The 13720-nt window shown below is 39.1% G+C and overlaps 7 protein-coding genes across 7 annotated transcripts; 4 read left to right on the forward strand and 3 right to left on the reverse strand.

Moving 5' to 3' along the window:
• Positions 1-226: 226 nt before the first annotated feature.
• On the reverse strand, positions 227-800 carry OCT59_029045 (uncharacterized protein; the record flags this gene model as incomplete). The annotated part of the gene is made up of 3 exons (XM_066141116.1): positions 227-524; positions 604-631; positions 704-800. The coding sequence occupies 3 exons, from the start codon at positions 798-800 to the stop codon at positions 227-229; spliced, it is 423 nt and encodes a 140-aa protein (XP_065994436.1).
• A 146-nt stretch (positions 801-946) lies between these two features.
• OCT59_029046 (uncharacterized protein) lies at positions 947-4259 on the forward strand (the record flags this gene model as incomplete). Its single annotated transcript, XM_066141122.1, has 2 exons — positions 947-1767; positions 1817-4259. 2 exons carry the CDS (start codon positions 947-949, stop codon positions 4257-4259), a joined length of 3264 nt encoding a protein of 1087 aa, XP_065994437.1.
• Positions 4260-4284: 25 nt separating this feature from the next.
• Positions 4285-4898, reverse strand: OCT59_029047 (uncharacterized protein; the record flags this gene model as incomplete). Its single annotated transcript, XM_066141132.1, has 2 exons — positions 4285-4564; positions 4648-4898. 2 exons carry the CDS (start codon positions 4896-4898, stop codon positions 4285-4287), a joined length of 531 nt encoding a protein of 176 aa, XP_065994438.1.
• A 396-nt stretch (positions 4899-5294) lies between these two features.
• On the forward strand, positions 5295-6486 carry OCT59_029048 (uncharacterized protein; the record flags this gene model as incomplete). Its single annotated transcript, XM_066141140.1, has 2 exons — positions 5295-6194; positions 6283-6486. The coding sequence occupies 2 exons, from the start codon at positions 5295-5297 to the stop codon at positions 6484-6486; spliced, it is 1104 nt and encodes a 367-aa protein (XP_065994439.1).
• A 185-nt stretch (positions 6487-6671) lies between these two features.
• On the forward strand, positions 6672-7736 carry OCT59_029049 (uncharacterized protein; the record flags this gene model as incomplete). Its single annotated transcript, XM_066141151.1, has 2 exons — positions 6672-6711; positions 7039-7736. The coding sequence occupies 2 exons, from the start codon at positions 6672-6674 to the stop codon at positions 7734-7736; spliced, it is 738 nt and encodes a 245-aa protein (XP_065994440.1).
• A 494-nt stretch (positions 7737-8230) lies between these two features.
• Positions 8231-8866, reverse strand: OCT59_029050 (uncharacterized protein; the record flags this gene model as incomplete). The annotated part of the gene is made up of 1 exon (XM_066141156.1): positions 8231-8866. The coding sequence occupies one exon, from the start codon at positions 8864-8866 to the stop codon at positions 8231-8233; it is 636 nt and encodes a 211-aa protein (XP_065994441.1).
• A 1481-nt stretch (positions 8867-10347) lies between these two features.
• OCT59_029051 (uncharacterized protein) lies at positions 10348-13591 on the forward strand (the record flags this gene model as incomplete). The annotated part of the gene is made up of 6 exons (XM_066141165.1): positions 10348-10638; positions 10716-12039; positions 12153-12204; positions 12711-12735; positions 12827-13503; positions 13583-13591. The coding sequence occupies exons 2-6, from the start codon at positions 10970-10972 to the stop codon at positions 13589-13591; spliced, it is 1833 nt and encodes a 610-aa protein (XP_065994442.1). The 5' UTR covers positions 10348-10638; positions 10716-10969.
• Positions 13592-13720: the final 129 nt, after the last annotated feature.

Below are 13720 nucleotides of genomic sequence, written 5' to 3' on the forward strand. Positions count from 1 at the left end.
TTGTTCTGATGAGGGCGTTGAGAGCTTTCCAATGATGCTAAGATCGCATGAATCGGATGCCTGGATGCCGAGATATTGCATCCTGAAATTTATGCAAAAAAAATATGGAATAGTGCTGGCCGAAATTAACGAAATTCTACTGCGCCTACTGCGTTAATCATGTGATCCAGTTCCTCGCCAGTTCCAGGCACTTCCCCGTCACTTTCTCGCAACCTTCTTGCAACTTTCAAGGGATATTCAGGATTCGATCTGGTGTATCAGTTGGTCGGAGATTTGGAGATGCCCATTTGATTGCCGGATGAGGCACAAAGTGCCGAATTTGCAATCCATCTATTTGCCGAAGACATTTCACAATCCATTTCCTCACTTTTTGATTGCCAGGAATGAGGCACGAAGTGCCGAATTGGTGACCTAGATGTGCAATCTTGCCTTTCATAACCCTTTTGATTGCCAAAGATGAGGCACGAAGTGCCGAATTTGTGCCTATTCTTGCAATCCCGCCCTTTATATGCCCTTTCTGATTGCTGTGTGAGGCTCATGCGAAGTGTCGAATTGGTTCAGGCTATATCGCTTTCATATCTTTTTTCGTGTATTCTCCTGAACCTTTCTGCCTTTCCAGTCTCTTTCCTGCCTATCGGTGGTAGGCCACTCAAGTGAAATTTCTCTTTTCTTTCCTATATATAATTCTGCTTGAGTGGGTTACCATAAACTTGCTTGTTTTCGCCTTCTAGCTCTTGTTCCTGTATAGTTTCTACTCTGGGATACTTTGGAGTACTACTACATCGATTACTTTTAGGCATTATTATATTGATTACTTTGGGGTACTACTACTGACCCAGTATTTTGCCCGCGCTAGCAAGCATATTCGCTCAAAATTATATAGAATTTTTATTTTGAACTTTGCTAGTTTCTCTGTTATTTTATACTGCTTTCTTGCATATACACCATGCTTCTTGCGCAAAAAAATGCTGGGCCTCACCCCGGAGTAATAAAGCTTTTCTCAGGATTAACTGACCTTAATTATAAGCCTGGTCATAATAATCATGTGTATTTCCAAAACTTGTCTATCAGTAAAGATGATGTCGCTCTTCTAGATACTTATGATCCTGAAGAGATTTTAAATAAATATATAGTTCGGGTTGCAGGAAAGGGCTTTACAGTAGTCGATCATCCATCCGAAGTTTATGGGTTTCCTGATGCTCACGAGTGCATTGATGGGAATTTGCTTCTCCGTCTGGTTCTGGATATTGATGCGAGGCAAAAGCCCGATCCCATGAATCCTAAATTTCCTTCCTTAGATGAGAGTAAAATTTCTCGTGAAGATTTATTATCCAAAATCTTAATTGCCTGTGTCGATATTATAAATACTGATTTAAAGCATTTTGCAATATTAGATGCTTTTACTTTAGCCAGCTCGTCTAATGCTAATAAATGCAGTTGGCATATTGTATATAAATATGCACGGTTTATTGACTACAGAGATCTTAAGGGTTTTGTGGAAAAAGTCGCTGATAAGGTTGGAAAACCATACTCAAAGTTTATTGATATTGGACTTTATAAATATCGCTTTAGTCTCCGGCTCCTTGGATCAGCAAAGGAAGATAGAGTTAAAAGACCTGCGATTTCTTCAGTTAAGAAAGGATATCACAAGCTAGAAGATTATTTAGTTCAGCCTAAGTGGAACGCTTCTGAAATCTGGCCACAGACCTTTTCTCCCGAGAAAGAAGAGAAGAAATTTCAGCCCATCGAAGATGAAACCGCCCTTAAGTAACGGAGCCAGCTTAGTTATCGCAAAATATGGATGGCTTGAGATCAGAAAAATTGGGAATGGATTTGTCCACTTTCAAGCCCAATTATATGAAGCATGTCCTATTTGTGAAATCAAGCACGAAAAGGATCAGTTATATGGCTTTCTTCGAAGTAATGGCTGTTTTGTACTCAAATGCTATCGGCAAAAAAATTATAAACCAGATCATAAAGGATTAGCATTTGGAAAAGTGATCGAAATTTCTGCAAAACCTAAGCGAGGAATAGTCGAAAGAATAGGTGATGCTATATCAAATCCACGCCCCCTTGTAGAATTATCAGAGACAATGATTAATGTAGAAAAATTAAAGGATGCTCCAGAAGTATATCCCGATTTCTTGGGTATTAAGAAAACGACAACACTTATTCGTTCTCCTCCGGGAACATGGAAAACCACTACATTAAGAGAGATTATTATGGCATTGAAAAATAAGGTACATGATCTCTCTTCTTTGCCATATTATATCTGGGTTTCTTACCAAAAGTCTCTTAGTAATGAATCAAAAACGAAACTTGATGAGCTAAAAGCATCTAGTTTTCGAATTTGCAATTATCAAAATATACAAGGAGACTTATCTATAAATGAGTGGGATATTATCATAGTACAGGTTGAGAGTCTTTTCCGTATCGAGTTTACAGCCCGTCTATTTGTAGCTATTCTTGATGAAGCTAATGCCATTATGCGTCAAATGTCTAGCGGTACAAATGCACGAGAATCTGAGAATGCAATACGTGATGTACTAAGATCTGCGAGACATGTTTTGGCCATGGATGCTTTTGCAAATAAATCAACACTAACCTTCCTCCAGACTTATCGTGGTGAAAATATTTGCATAGTTGATAATAAGTATCAGCCTCGTATAGGCGAGACAGTTGAATTTATTTATGATCCGAATAGCGGAGCTGAAGCCATGCGAATAGGATATGATCTTTTGAGGCAGGGCAAACGTGTAGCATTCGTATCTACTGGAGCAGTGATGGCTAGAGCGCTAGTAGAAAAAGCATCTAAGTTGTTTAAACCTGACAATTCTCCTGTTAAAGCCCGTGCATATTATGGGAATATGGATGGGAAGCAGAGACAAAAAGACTTCTCTAATATTGATGTTGCTTGGGGTGAGCTTGACTGTGTAGCTTACACAAATACAGTGGAGGCGGAAATATCATTTGAGGTTACGGGCCATTTTGATATAGTTATAGCTATTACAAATATCACCACTCCAGTTCATGTTGAGGCTCTTGCGCAAATGCTTTATCGAATTCGTGACTGTCCTCGTCGTATTGTTTCTGTGTTTTATCAAAAAAATTCTAATGAACTTTTTCGTCCACCAGGTCGTGAAAATATCCGAGCAGAACTTGAAAGTGCTCGACCTAATAATTTGCCTACATCAATAAAGGGTCACCGTGAATGGGATAGCAACGCCGTTTCTTATAAAATCGATGAATCTCCTGCTGTAATAACATTTGTCGAAGTTGAGCATCAGAAACGGCTTTCTGCGAGATATTTTATTGAGAAGCTTTGTAGTCTTATAGCCAGTACTGGTGCTTCTCTCCAACTAATAAAAATGGATGAGAGCCGAGGAGTTATAGGGAATCGTAAAAAAGTCCGCAATGAGGTTAGGGTTGAAGCACTAGTTATCAAGGAAACAGATTTTGATGCAGTTGCTACTTCCCGGAATCTCGATCCTGAAGAAGCTGAAAATCTTAAGTTTGACCAAGAACGCTCTATCCCAGATACTATGGCACTTAAACGTTTCTATATGCGAAATATTTATGGTAAATATATAGACAATGAGATTTGGGATAATCTTTGCAATAAAAAGTTTGTAAAACATTTCAGTCCGCCCGAACCTCGGAAACATTTCTTGCGGTTATTTCACTTTAGAAAGCAAGGCTATGATGAGGAAAGTGCAATGAAAGGGTTAGAGGTCAAAGATATTGCGCAATGGGAAGATAGCCATTATAAAGCTGGTTATAATTCTGAGAAATCAGTAGCAGAGGACTTGCACAAATCATATTCAGCTAATCATTGGAAAGTTATAAGGGAACTCTTTCAAATACTAGGCTTTACCGGCATAGATGATAAGCGTATTCTTTCCAGTAATATAATATCAGAAACATTCACACAATCCTGCGAGAGGTTTATAAAAGTCCTGGATCAATCCCTATTACTCTTCGGATTTAAGTCTCGTGCTAAGGTAACATCGGATCTTAATTCAGCTATAAGGGCAATTAATGCAATTGCTGGAAATTGGTGTGGCTATACTGTAAAGATAAATAGGAAAAAAATAGGGCCTAAAGAAAAACAGGTTTGGGAACGTTCATATCAAATTAATCGGCAACCATATGATGGTCTTGGTTTTGGAGATAAAGGTACGCCAGAGCTTCCACCATATAGGCCGAAAACAGATAATGATATTCAGGAACTCTTTGATTCTATAGGGCAAGACAAATAATACTTCAGCTCAGATCGTTATTCAACTAAGTCTTGACCATATCTGATTCTGTTTTAGTTTTTTTACTTTCGCGCCAGGCATAGTCATAAATTCCACCATGTGTGCTACAGATTCCAGTATCGGAATAGGTTCCCATCTTACAGACAGGGCATATTGTTCTAGGACGGGCATTAAAATGTCTGGAACATCCTAATTCGCTCATACACCCTTTCCCACAAATCGAACCATCTCTCTTGATATATTGGCAGATAAAACGACCCATACGAGGTAATTTTGATACTAATAATCTCAAAACTTCATCTTCACTTTTATTATAGATATTTAAAATTCCTTTGCTTTAGCGGGTCAGCTTAGTAACTGCGTCTTCGGCCAAAGTTACAAACCCTACTCACTCTTTTTGCGATTCTCTAGCCAGTTTTTCTTATACATCATACGAAAGCCAGTTCGAGAATGGATTGGCCCATTACAGGATGCACACATTTTATTTGGTGGAGACTTATAGTGTCTGACACACCCGCCCTCGCAAAAGTATCTTTTCCCGCCGATAGACCCATCATCTTTCTTATTTAGGCAAGGCCAAGTTGGGTAATTCTCGTCCTCCGAATCAGATATGTATTCACCAAAGAGACCAAAGGGCATAGTACTTCTTTCTGGAAAAGTTTTTAAGATTAATATACGTTAAACTTATCTTCATTTTTATTATAGATATTCAAAAATATATTATGCCAGTCTGGGAAGCGCCTTAATGGCAGAGCATAAGCTATATCATTTTTTTTTCGCTCTTAGTCAAGAGCCATCTCTGTTATTTTCCCTTTTCGAAGAAGTATAGCTCTGAGGGAATTTTTTGAATTGAATTTTTTCTCACATAATATAAGTAGAAGAAACAACTGAAGTCTACTTATATCGACATGTCTACTGCAGAACCCACCCAAAAGACCCGGAAAGCGAAAACTAATAAATTTGTTTTGATTCTAGAACAGTTCTTAGAAAGATATAACTTATCCACAGAGTCCAGCCCAGAGCAATTAAGCGAACATGCCCCCTGAACTTAATGCTTTACTTCCAGATTGGAAGGCCCGTAAGTGCGTTAAGGAAGCCCTTGCGAGAGGCACTGAAAAGAGAAGTGCATTTAGCAAAGAGCAGAAAGAGGCTCTCGTGCCAGATCAGAGAAATATGATATATTCAGTCAGGAAAAAGGCTCAAGAAGTCACTAAAAGTGAAGATAAGTGGGATATTTTTATTAATACTTTAGATTTGGGACCAAAAGGAAGTAAGGATGGAGTAATTGATGATAAGGAAATGGTTGCTTCTAGCTCAAACCAATCACGATTTCGTAAGTATTTAGCAGAGTACGGGGCTGATCGTGAACTTATTGATCGCTATGCCAAAGATTCGAAGACCACTACAGCTTCCAATAAAATCCAGCAAGAGCGGACTGAGAAGCGCTTGGCTAATCCAGGTAGAACTCCAGAACATTTTACCTTTGAGAAAGTGCATAGGAGACTCCAGAATATCGATACTTCTAAAATTCCCTCTATGCAGGATTTCGCGGATGTGATAGTGATGCTGAGCATGAGGCCTGCTGAAGTATCATCTCTCCAGATTATTAATTACAAACCAGATTCCGAAGATCTGCCAGCGTGGTATAAAGCTGGTTATTCTTGGTATTGCACTGGATGTCGCAAACAGAGAGATAAACCGATGCCTATGCGCTTACTCTCTATGGAAAAGGATCCAGAACGTGCTAGGGAATTACTTACCTGGATTCAAGACGCTATTAAGGCTGGGAAGTTGCGTGATCCAGTTTATACTGAAACTGGAAAGCGTAATAATGTGCCATTTGCCAAATTCATAAAGAGTTTAAAAACTAATCAGGACGAAGATGAGATTACCCCCGAGCTTCTAAGAAAAATAGGAGCTAAACACGCCTCGATGGTTCATGCCGGTCCAAATCCAACCCCTCAACATCTCGACAATCTTTCAGAAATCGCATTAAGACATAAAATTAACCGTCTTGATGCAGGGAAAAAATTACGCTTTGGGTGATCCAAAATCGAAGAAGGAGCCCAAATCTGAACCAGAGACAGGTGATGGTCCAAACCCCCAAACACAGGCTTCTTCACCTGCATCTCAGTCTAGAAATAACGATCCAAAAAAGTCTCAAACAATGGATATGGATTCAATGTTAGCAGAAATTGATGCAATGTTAGCTGAAATTCGGAAATAGACGAGCCATACACAGCGCCTTCGGCCAGATTGTGCGATAAATATTCAGTTTATTTTTTTCAGATATATAAAAATGTTTAAGAAGTGATATAGATGAAATGCCAGGTTGATTAATCAGCCCTCCCTTATTTCTTATATTTGTTCAGAAAAAGAATAGATTAATTGAATCGGATAAACTATCTAGTAATGGCTAAGAAATCAAAGAATAATCGACGCAAGACCACAGGTAAATTTACTACTAATCCCACACAATATTTGCCCCTATGCAATCCAGCCAAATATGAGCACACATATGATAGGACAACCGGCTTTATCACTGTCAAGAATAAAAGACAGGATAGGATTGTAGGCGTGTTCAATTATCCCGAGCTGAGTGAATATCTGGGAGTTCGATCCAACTAGTCCAGAGCAGTAATTTACCAGCGAACTAGGCTCGGCTAATTTTATTTTTTCGTTTAAAGATACAACATATAACATGCACTATGTACGGCGCAATCAAGCATCTTTTATTTACCAGAACTATTAGAACAGATTTTACATTTCTTATTGATAGATAAATCCCTCTATCCCGCTCTATATGTATCCCGATTGTGGTACAGATGCGGTGCCCCTATTCTGTGGAAGCGTATCAAATTGAGAGGGAAAGACTTATATCCTGGACAATCTCTTCCAAATGATTATAAAAATTACTGTGCAAAGGATCACCCTCGATTAAATAAATTCATAAGGATAGAACGTGCAAAGGATCTCTCTCGATTGAAAAAATTCATAAAGTTAGTACGTAGGAAGCAAACGCCAGTTTATTGCTCAAATGTAACTCATCTCGAAGTATCATACTACCATTCACTTTCAGATAAAAAAATCATAAGCATTGTACATTCACGCCCAAATATAACCCACTTGAGTTTCATAAATAGCATAGCATTTAGTAATAGAGCATTAGAACTGATAGCGAGTTCATACCCAAATCTGAAGTATCTCAATCTATGCATTGATCGACCAGGTGGCTTTAGTACTCGAGAAGTAGATGGCAGTGGTCTATGGAGAATCGTGAAGTCATGCCATAGATTAGAATATCTAAATATCTCTAATCGTAGAGAATATTCTGAAACATCAATTTGTAATGTTATTCGTTCTTGCCCAAGGCTCCAGCAACTCGACCTTAGCTTTTGTAATATTACCGATATAACTATCAAAGAAATTGCTGGTTCATGTCTTAATTTAAAATACCTCAATTTGAAGGGGGTGTAATAATATTAGCAAAGAGGCCGTAGATCAACTGGTTTCCTCGCTTAGTCCAAATATCCATGTTGAGAATTTCGTGCCGATTCGGGTACATCCCCTAGATCCGATCCATCAACTCGCAAGGCAACTGGGAATACCACATAATACACCAAGAGATGTTGCATCCTTAAAAAATTTTATCAACGACGAATTATCAAGGAGATTGAGTGAACGCCGTATTCTAGCTAGACCATCGCTCCGGAGTGGTGGTCGGTTATATAACACCCGGTATAGTGTTGATAACTCCAATATATCTATGACTGTGGATCTGGTGCCGATCACTCCACTATAGCTATAATCAGACAAGCGCCAAGGAATTATTCGGTAGCATTACTCGACAATCAAGCAGAATGGTGAAACTCTACTGATCTTACTAATCCGGAGCGGTGATCTTCAGCTCAGAAGAATTTGCTGGGCCATGCACAGCGCCTTCGGTCAGATTGTGCGACAAAAAATATAGATTAGCTTACCTGTTCTAGACATGGGCACTGATCGGTGTTAGCTGAATTTTTGACGAATATTTCGTGCAATTGTTGAGGAGAGAGATTTGGAAATAGCGGATGCCCCTCTCCAGTAAACCGAATTTCATTTACCCCCATTTCACCATATTTCTGTAAAATCACAATTGGAACATCTTCTAATGGACCGTGGAATTCCTCAAACTTTTGGAGATATGCTCTTGCTTTTTCATCGACTTCTTCTGCCCTTTCTTGATTAGAATAACCAATAATACCGAGTTCATCCTGAATTGTTATTATATCCTCTTCCAGGTATAAAAGCAAATTATATATTTCTCTATATGAAATATCCGTAGAAGCTTTATAACTCCTAAGTTCCACCTCTAGAATGGGATTGCCTTCGATGTTGAGTTCCTCCTGTATTGGTAACATATCTCCCACCAAGTCTAACAACAACTCATATGAATCGGCAAGTGTTATCTCTTCCTTGCTTTGACGCACTGCCTCTTGATTTGCATTGATATTAATACCAAGCTTTTTCTGAATAGCTATTATATCCTTCTTCTTATATAAAAATACTTCATATAATTGATCAAGAGATTCTTTCGTAGGAGATTTATTAGTATTGTTATTCACCATGATTGCTAATAGTAAAGTAATATATTTAATGTGGAAAATATTACCGAAGGTGCCTATGGCCGAGTCCGGAATACTGATCGTCAACCCGGGATAGTGATCATCAGCTCGGAAGAATTTGCTGGGCCACTCCTGTGCGACAGAAAAATAAGTGGATCATCAGTCAGGTCTTGTGCGACATATTAATTTTTGCATATATATTCGAAAAAGAAAACATACTAACTAGTACCTATATTTTTTTCCCGAACAAATGTGAGAAAATGTGAAAGGAGGTCTACATGCAACACAGGACCAACTCTAAAAGTAAATAGTGACGACAAAAGCATATGTTATGAAAGGCTGAGGGATACGCAATTCCGAGATCGCCAGGCGTAAAACCAACTATGTCTTTCCGGTAGATCTACATGTGAAAAGGTATGAGAATTCTATTTGCATGTGCCTTCATAGAACTCTTGGCATCATACGACAATGCTAATCACTATTCTTATCTCCTTAACTTCGGCTTGGCGCTCTTTTTCCAGCAAGATATAAAGCATGTAGGAAGGAGTATGTGGAAGTTCAGCCAACTTTCCGCAAAAAAATTTAAGGTGCGTATGTGATAGAAGTTATGTATGGGAGCGAAGTGCGACATAAAAAATACTCACTATGGGCTCTTAAATTTAGGAAATTCGCTACACAATGACCGATAACAATGATAGGGATGGTATTGATATCACTCTCAATTGTCTTATCGTTCCCATAGGGAACCTCTTCGATCTTCCAAGCAACCAAGTAGATCAAGCAATTACAATCAACACAGGTCGAACGGTTGGCGGACTTGAAATTGCAATTCGTAACCGGTTAAACCAGTTAGGCCTGTTGGGGGTACAATTTTCTAATCTTTCTCTAAGTATTCGTCAGATCCATCCCGGAACAGTTAGCGAAAGACCAATGAACTCTCAAGCCTATATTTCTGTTTTTTTTAATGATCAATTTCAACCTCGAGCGGGTCACTTCCATGTCACCGTATATTCTCCATAATTTTAGTGTTATGTAGCGCTATAGTCGCAATTTTTATGTATTGTAAGCCGGCTTCCGGCAACGTTTTTATTTCATAAATAAAGTATTTTTATCGAACGTTATGAGAAACGGGTCACGTCTAATGAAATGGGGTGCGAACCCGATCACTATGTAATATCGGACTATAAATCTAACCAATCTAGCCTATATAAAAAAGCGTAGCACTATATCAGGTGATAACTGATAAGTGAGAAGAGTCTTCACAGTTAGGGAGGCGCAGTGATTAGGCGTTCGTTGCACCATGCAATTGCTGATCATACGGCAGGCTTGTGAAACAGAATAATTTCTCACATATAGTGCTCACTCAGTATTTTTTTTCACAAATAAAATTCTTTTTACTCTTGTCCTCATATACCGCACTTTGAGCCAATAACATTTCGCAAAAAATACTATATAAGTCGGAAATATGTCTATCACTTTATTCTGTCTCGTTAAAGGAAATACAACCGCGAACGCTTTCTCTGTTAAAATAAACAGGGACGAGCCTATTAGTGAACTCAAGGACGCTATTAAGGCAAAAAAGTCACCAGAGTTCGACAATTTTCCTGCAGACAGGCTCAGGCTATGGAAAAAGGAAATTCCTGACGATCAGGACGATCTCTTAAGCAATCTCATTCTCAATGACGAACCCGAGCTCCTTGCAACAAGAGAAATTGGAGACTACTGGACTGAGAAACCGCCTAAGAGGCATATCCATGTTATTGTAAAATTGCCCCGTAAGTGTCTGGAGTGTCTGGTATAGTCTAATTTTTCGTCATCTGCCCTTGTAATATTAACACGCATTCGTTTCCAGTTCTCAGCTTGGAAGAGGCGTTGTCGTGTATTCCACCACCCATAACATATTCTCCGGACTGCGTTACCTCGAAGACCACTACTAAGGCTGTAGGTGACCCGCCGGCAAGTGTGCAACTTTGGGGAGACTTTTTCGAGCAAGTGAACAGCTTTCATTTCGACCAACAGCCGATATTCGAGAGGCCGAGATTTAATGATAGATTTGCTGTGGTCGATGAAGAGGATGTTCGTAATGCCATAAATGTTAATATTTGTATGATATTGAATGATCTTACAGGACCAGACTACGTATATTCAAGGAAATCTACTGACACTCCCGGCATACCAGATTTCAACTGTCATCTCGTGGGTTCATTGATCTTGGTGATGGAAGCTAAAAGAAAACATGTTTTAGAAGATATGGGGGAACAAACATTTCCCGAATTTTATCAGACGAGTAAAGGCAAGGATGTAGTTCAACAAATCTATAATTATATGGGAGGAAACGAACTTAGATATGGTATTCTCTCCACCTATGATAATCACTGGTTTCTACTCCGAGAGCATACAGAGCTCCGGATCTCAAAAACCCTCCCACTTCAATCTGAAACTCCACCTGTACTCAAGGCATATGCTTATCTAACTCGACGGGCGAAAGAGAATCCCAAGTCTCCTAAACCTCAAGTACTAGTGCCGGCTCATGGAGACAATAATTCACGTAATCTTCGGTCACATTCGAAATCGACTTCCAGCTCCTCAATAGATCAACAATCAACTTCCGGCACTTTTGCAAATCAACAATCGTCTTCTAACATCCCAGTAAACCAGCAAAAGTTTAGCTTCGCGGACTTCAAGTTTAAGGGCATACTAGGTGAAGGACGAAGTGGTAAAACACTCCTTTGCGAGTTTCGTGGCGATACGATTGCTTTGAAGAGCGTAGACTTGTCGAAGGCTCCATCGTATGTTCTGAAAGAAATGCAGAAGGAAGTAGAGATTTACAAGGAACTCGCTGATATCCAAGGCAAGTATATCCCGAAGTTGGTCTGTTATGGATATTATGGAGGAGGTATGAGCTTCGTTATCGGCATGACTATTGTCGGCACTTCGTTGAGCGACCAAAAAATAAAGAAACAGCAAAAGACAAGGGCTATTAAGGGATTAGAAGCGATCCACAAGCATGGCATCCTCCACAATGACATTCGGGAGGAAAACATCTTAATTAACGATGACGGTGGCGTCTATCTGATTGACTTCGGTATGGCAAGTCGGGAGGACACAAAAAAGAAGAGAAAGCTTTTCGAGGAGGAACAGCTCAAATACTCTAACTTGCTAGATAGATATAATACGTAAGATTTATTATTTCGCAAATTCCTATTTCTTGCAATCTTGCGAAGCGCCTGCGAAGCGCCTTAATGGCTAACGGCTAATTTCTTATAATTAATAATCATGTATTTTACAGACATTTCGTAAAGAAGGAGGGGCGAATTTCCAAGTCACGTAAATGTCAGGTGGTTAGTTAGACTGTAGGGATATACATTAGACATTTAGTATAGAAGCGTCATGTATCAGTTGTATCACGGGCTAAGTCCCGATCTTGTATTTATTTTTGCATGTATGTATATTAATAAAAATTTTTCTTGGCAAATTTCGCTGACCTCGGGTCAGGAAAATCACATGATATTTTTTATTTTGAATGCTTATATACAGTCTATTAGTTTTATATATTATAGATCATGTCATCCGAGCTTGAAGTATTGAAACAGCGTATCATAGAACTTGAGGCTGAGAATGCCGAAATACCTGATCTTAGAAGAAAGATCTCAGAGTTCGATGCTGAGAGAGTTGATCTTAGAAGAAAGCTCTCAGTGTCTGATGCTGAAATAGCTGAACTTAAGCGCAGTAATAACGAGTTTCTAAGAGCGAATAAGGAATATAACGAGAGGCGTGATGCTGAAAATGCCAAACTCAGGGCCACAATCGAGGAGTTGAAATCTGAGAATATTGAAGTTAGAGATAGACTCACGAAAGTGGAACAGAGGCAGGTGCTAAATGATAATTCTTCTAATGATAATACCCCTAACATTAACTCATCTAACTTCAATTCGGGTGCGGTCCATCATGAAAAACCGTTAGAGGAGAAAGAGATGGATAGTTTCTTGCTTGAGGCTCATAAGAAAATCGTTAGTAGTGAAATAAAGCAACGCAATAAGGAAAAGAAACTTAGCAAAGCAGAGCAAGCATCTCTTAACCAAGATCAAGAATCTGACACCGGGTGCTCCACTTCTGAAAAGATACTGGAGGTATCGAATCCCGTGACTAAAATTTCAGCCGGGGCCCCCGGCCAAAATAGCCATAGGAAGAAAGGTGCAGAAAATATCGTACAATTGATAGCTGATGGTATTAAGGATGATGCCCAATCGAGTGATAAAGCCATTCCTTGCGATGTGATTTCAATTGAGAGTCTCAACCAAAATTCATCTACAGATTCATTGCTTTCTCTAGCACAATTATTCGATAAAGCGGATGATGCTGAATATGGCGCAATTCGTGCTAATCAGGAAGAGATTTTGCGCTGGTATTATTATGGAAAGGAATTTTTAACTCAGGTTAGTGTGATTGTACAAGATGGAAAAGGCAAAATAGGTGAAAAAAAGGCAAAGGGAATAATCTATGATAAAATGTTGGAACACCTATCCATGTTGCGAAAGCAACGATCTGAAGAGACAGGATTGCGCCTCCCAGAAATCTCCCGTAAAAACTTACAAAGGAAAACTCAGAAAGCTGTAAAGATATATATAATATTTGAAAAGGTAGGCGTAGAGAATATTAAGTATATTACGACATATAGTGCGAACTCTATTTCTGAGTTGACTAATGATAAAGTTCAAGATATCATAGATAATTTCTCCGAGCATAATGATAACGATAACGATAACACCGATGTGGAAGAAGTACCCATGGGGATTTCAGCCGGGGGCCCCGGCCAAAATTCAGCTGAGGTAAGTGAATTAATCGCACCTATTCCTG

This window comes from Rhizophagus irregularis, chromosome 9, assembly GCF_026210795.1.
Source record: "Rhizophagus irregularis chromosome 9, complete sequence".
Classification (NCBI taxonomy): Eukaryota; Fungi; Glomeromycota; class Glomeromycetes; order Glomerales; family Glomeraceae; genus Rhizophagus; species Rhizophagus irregularis.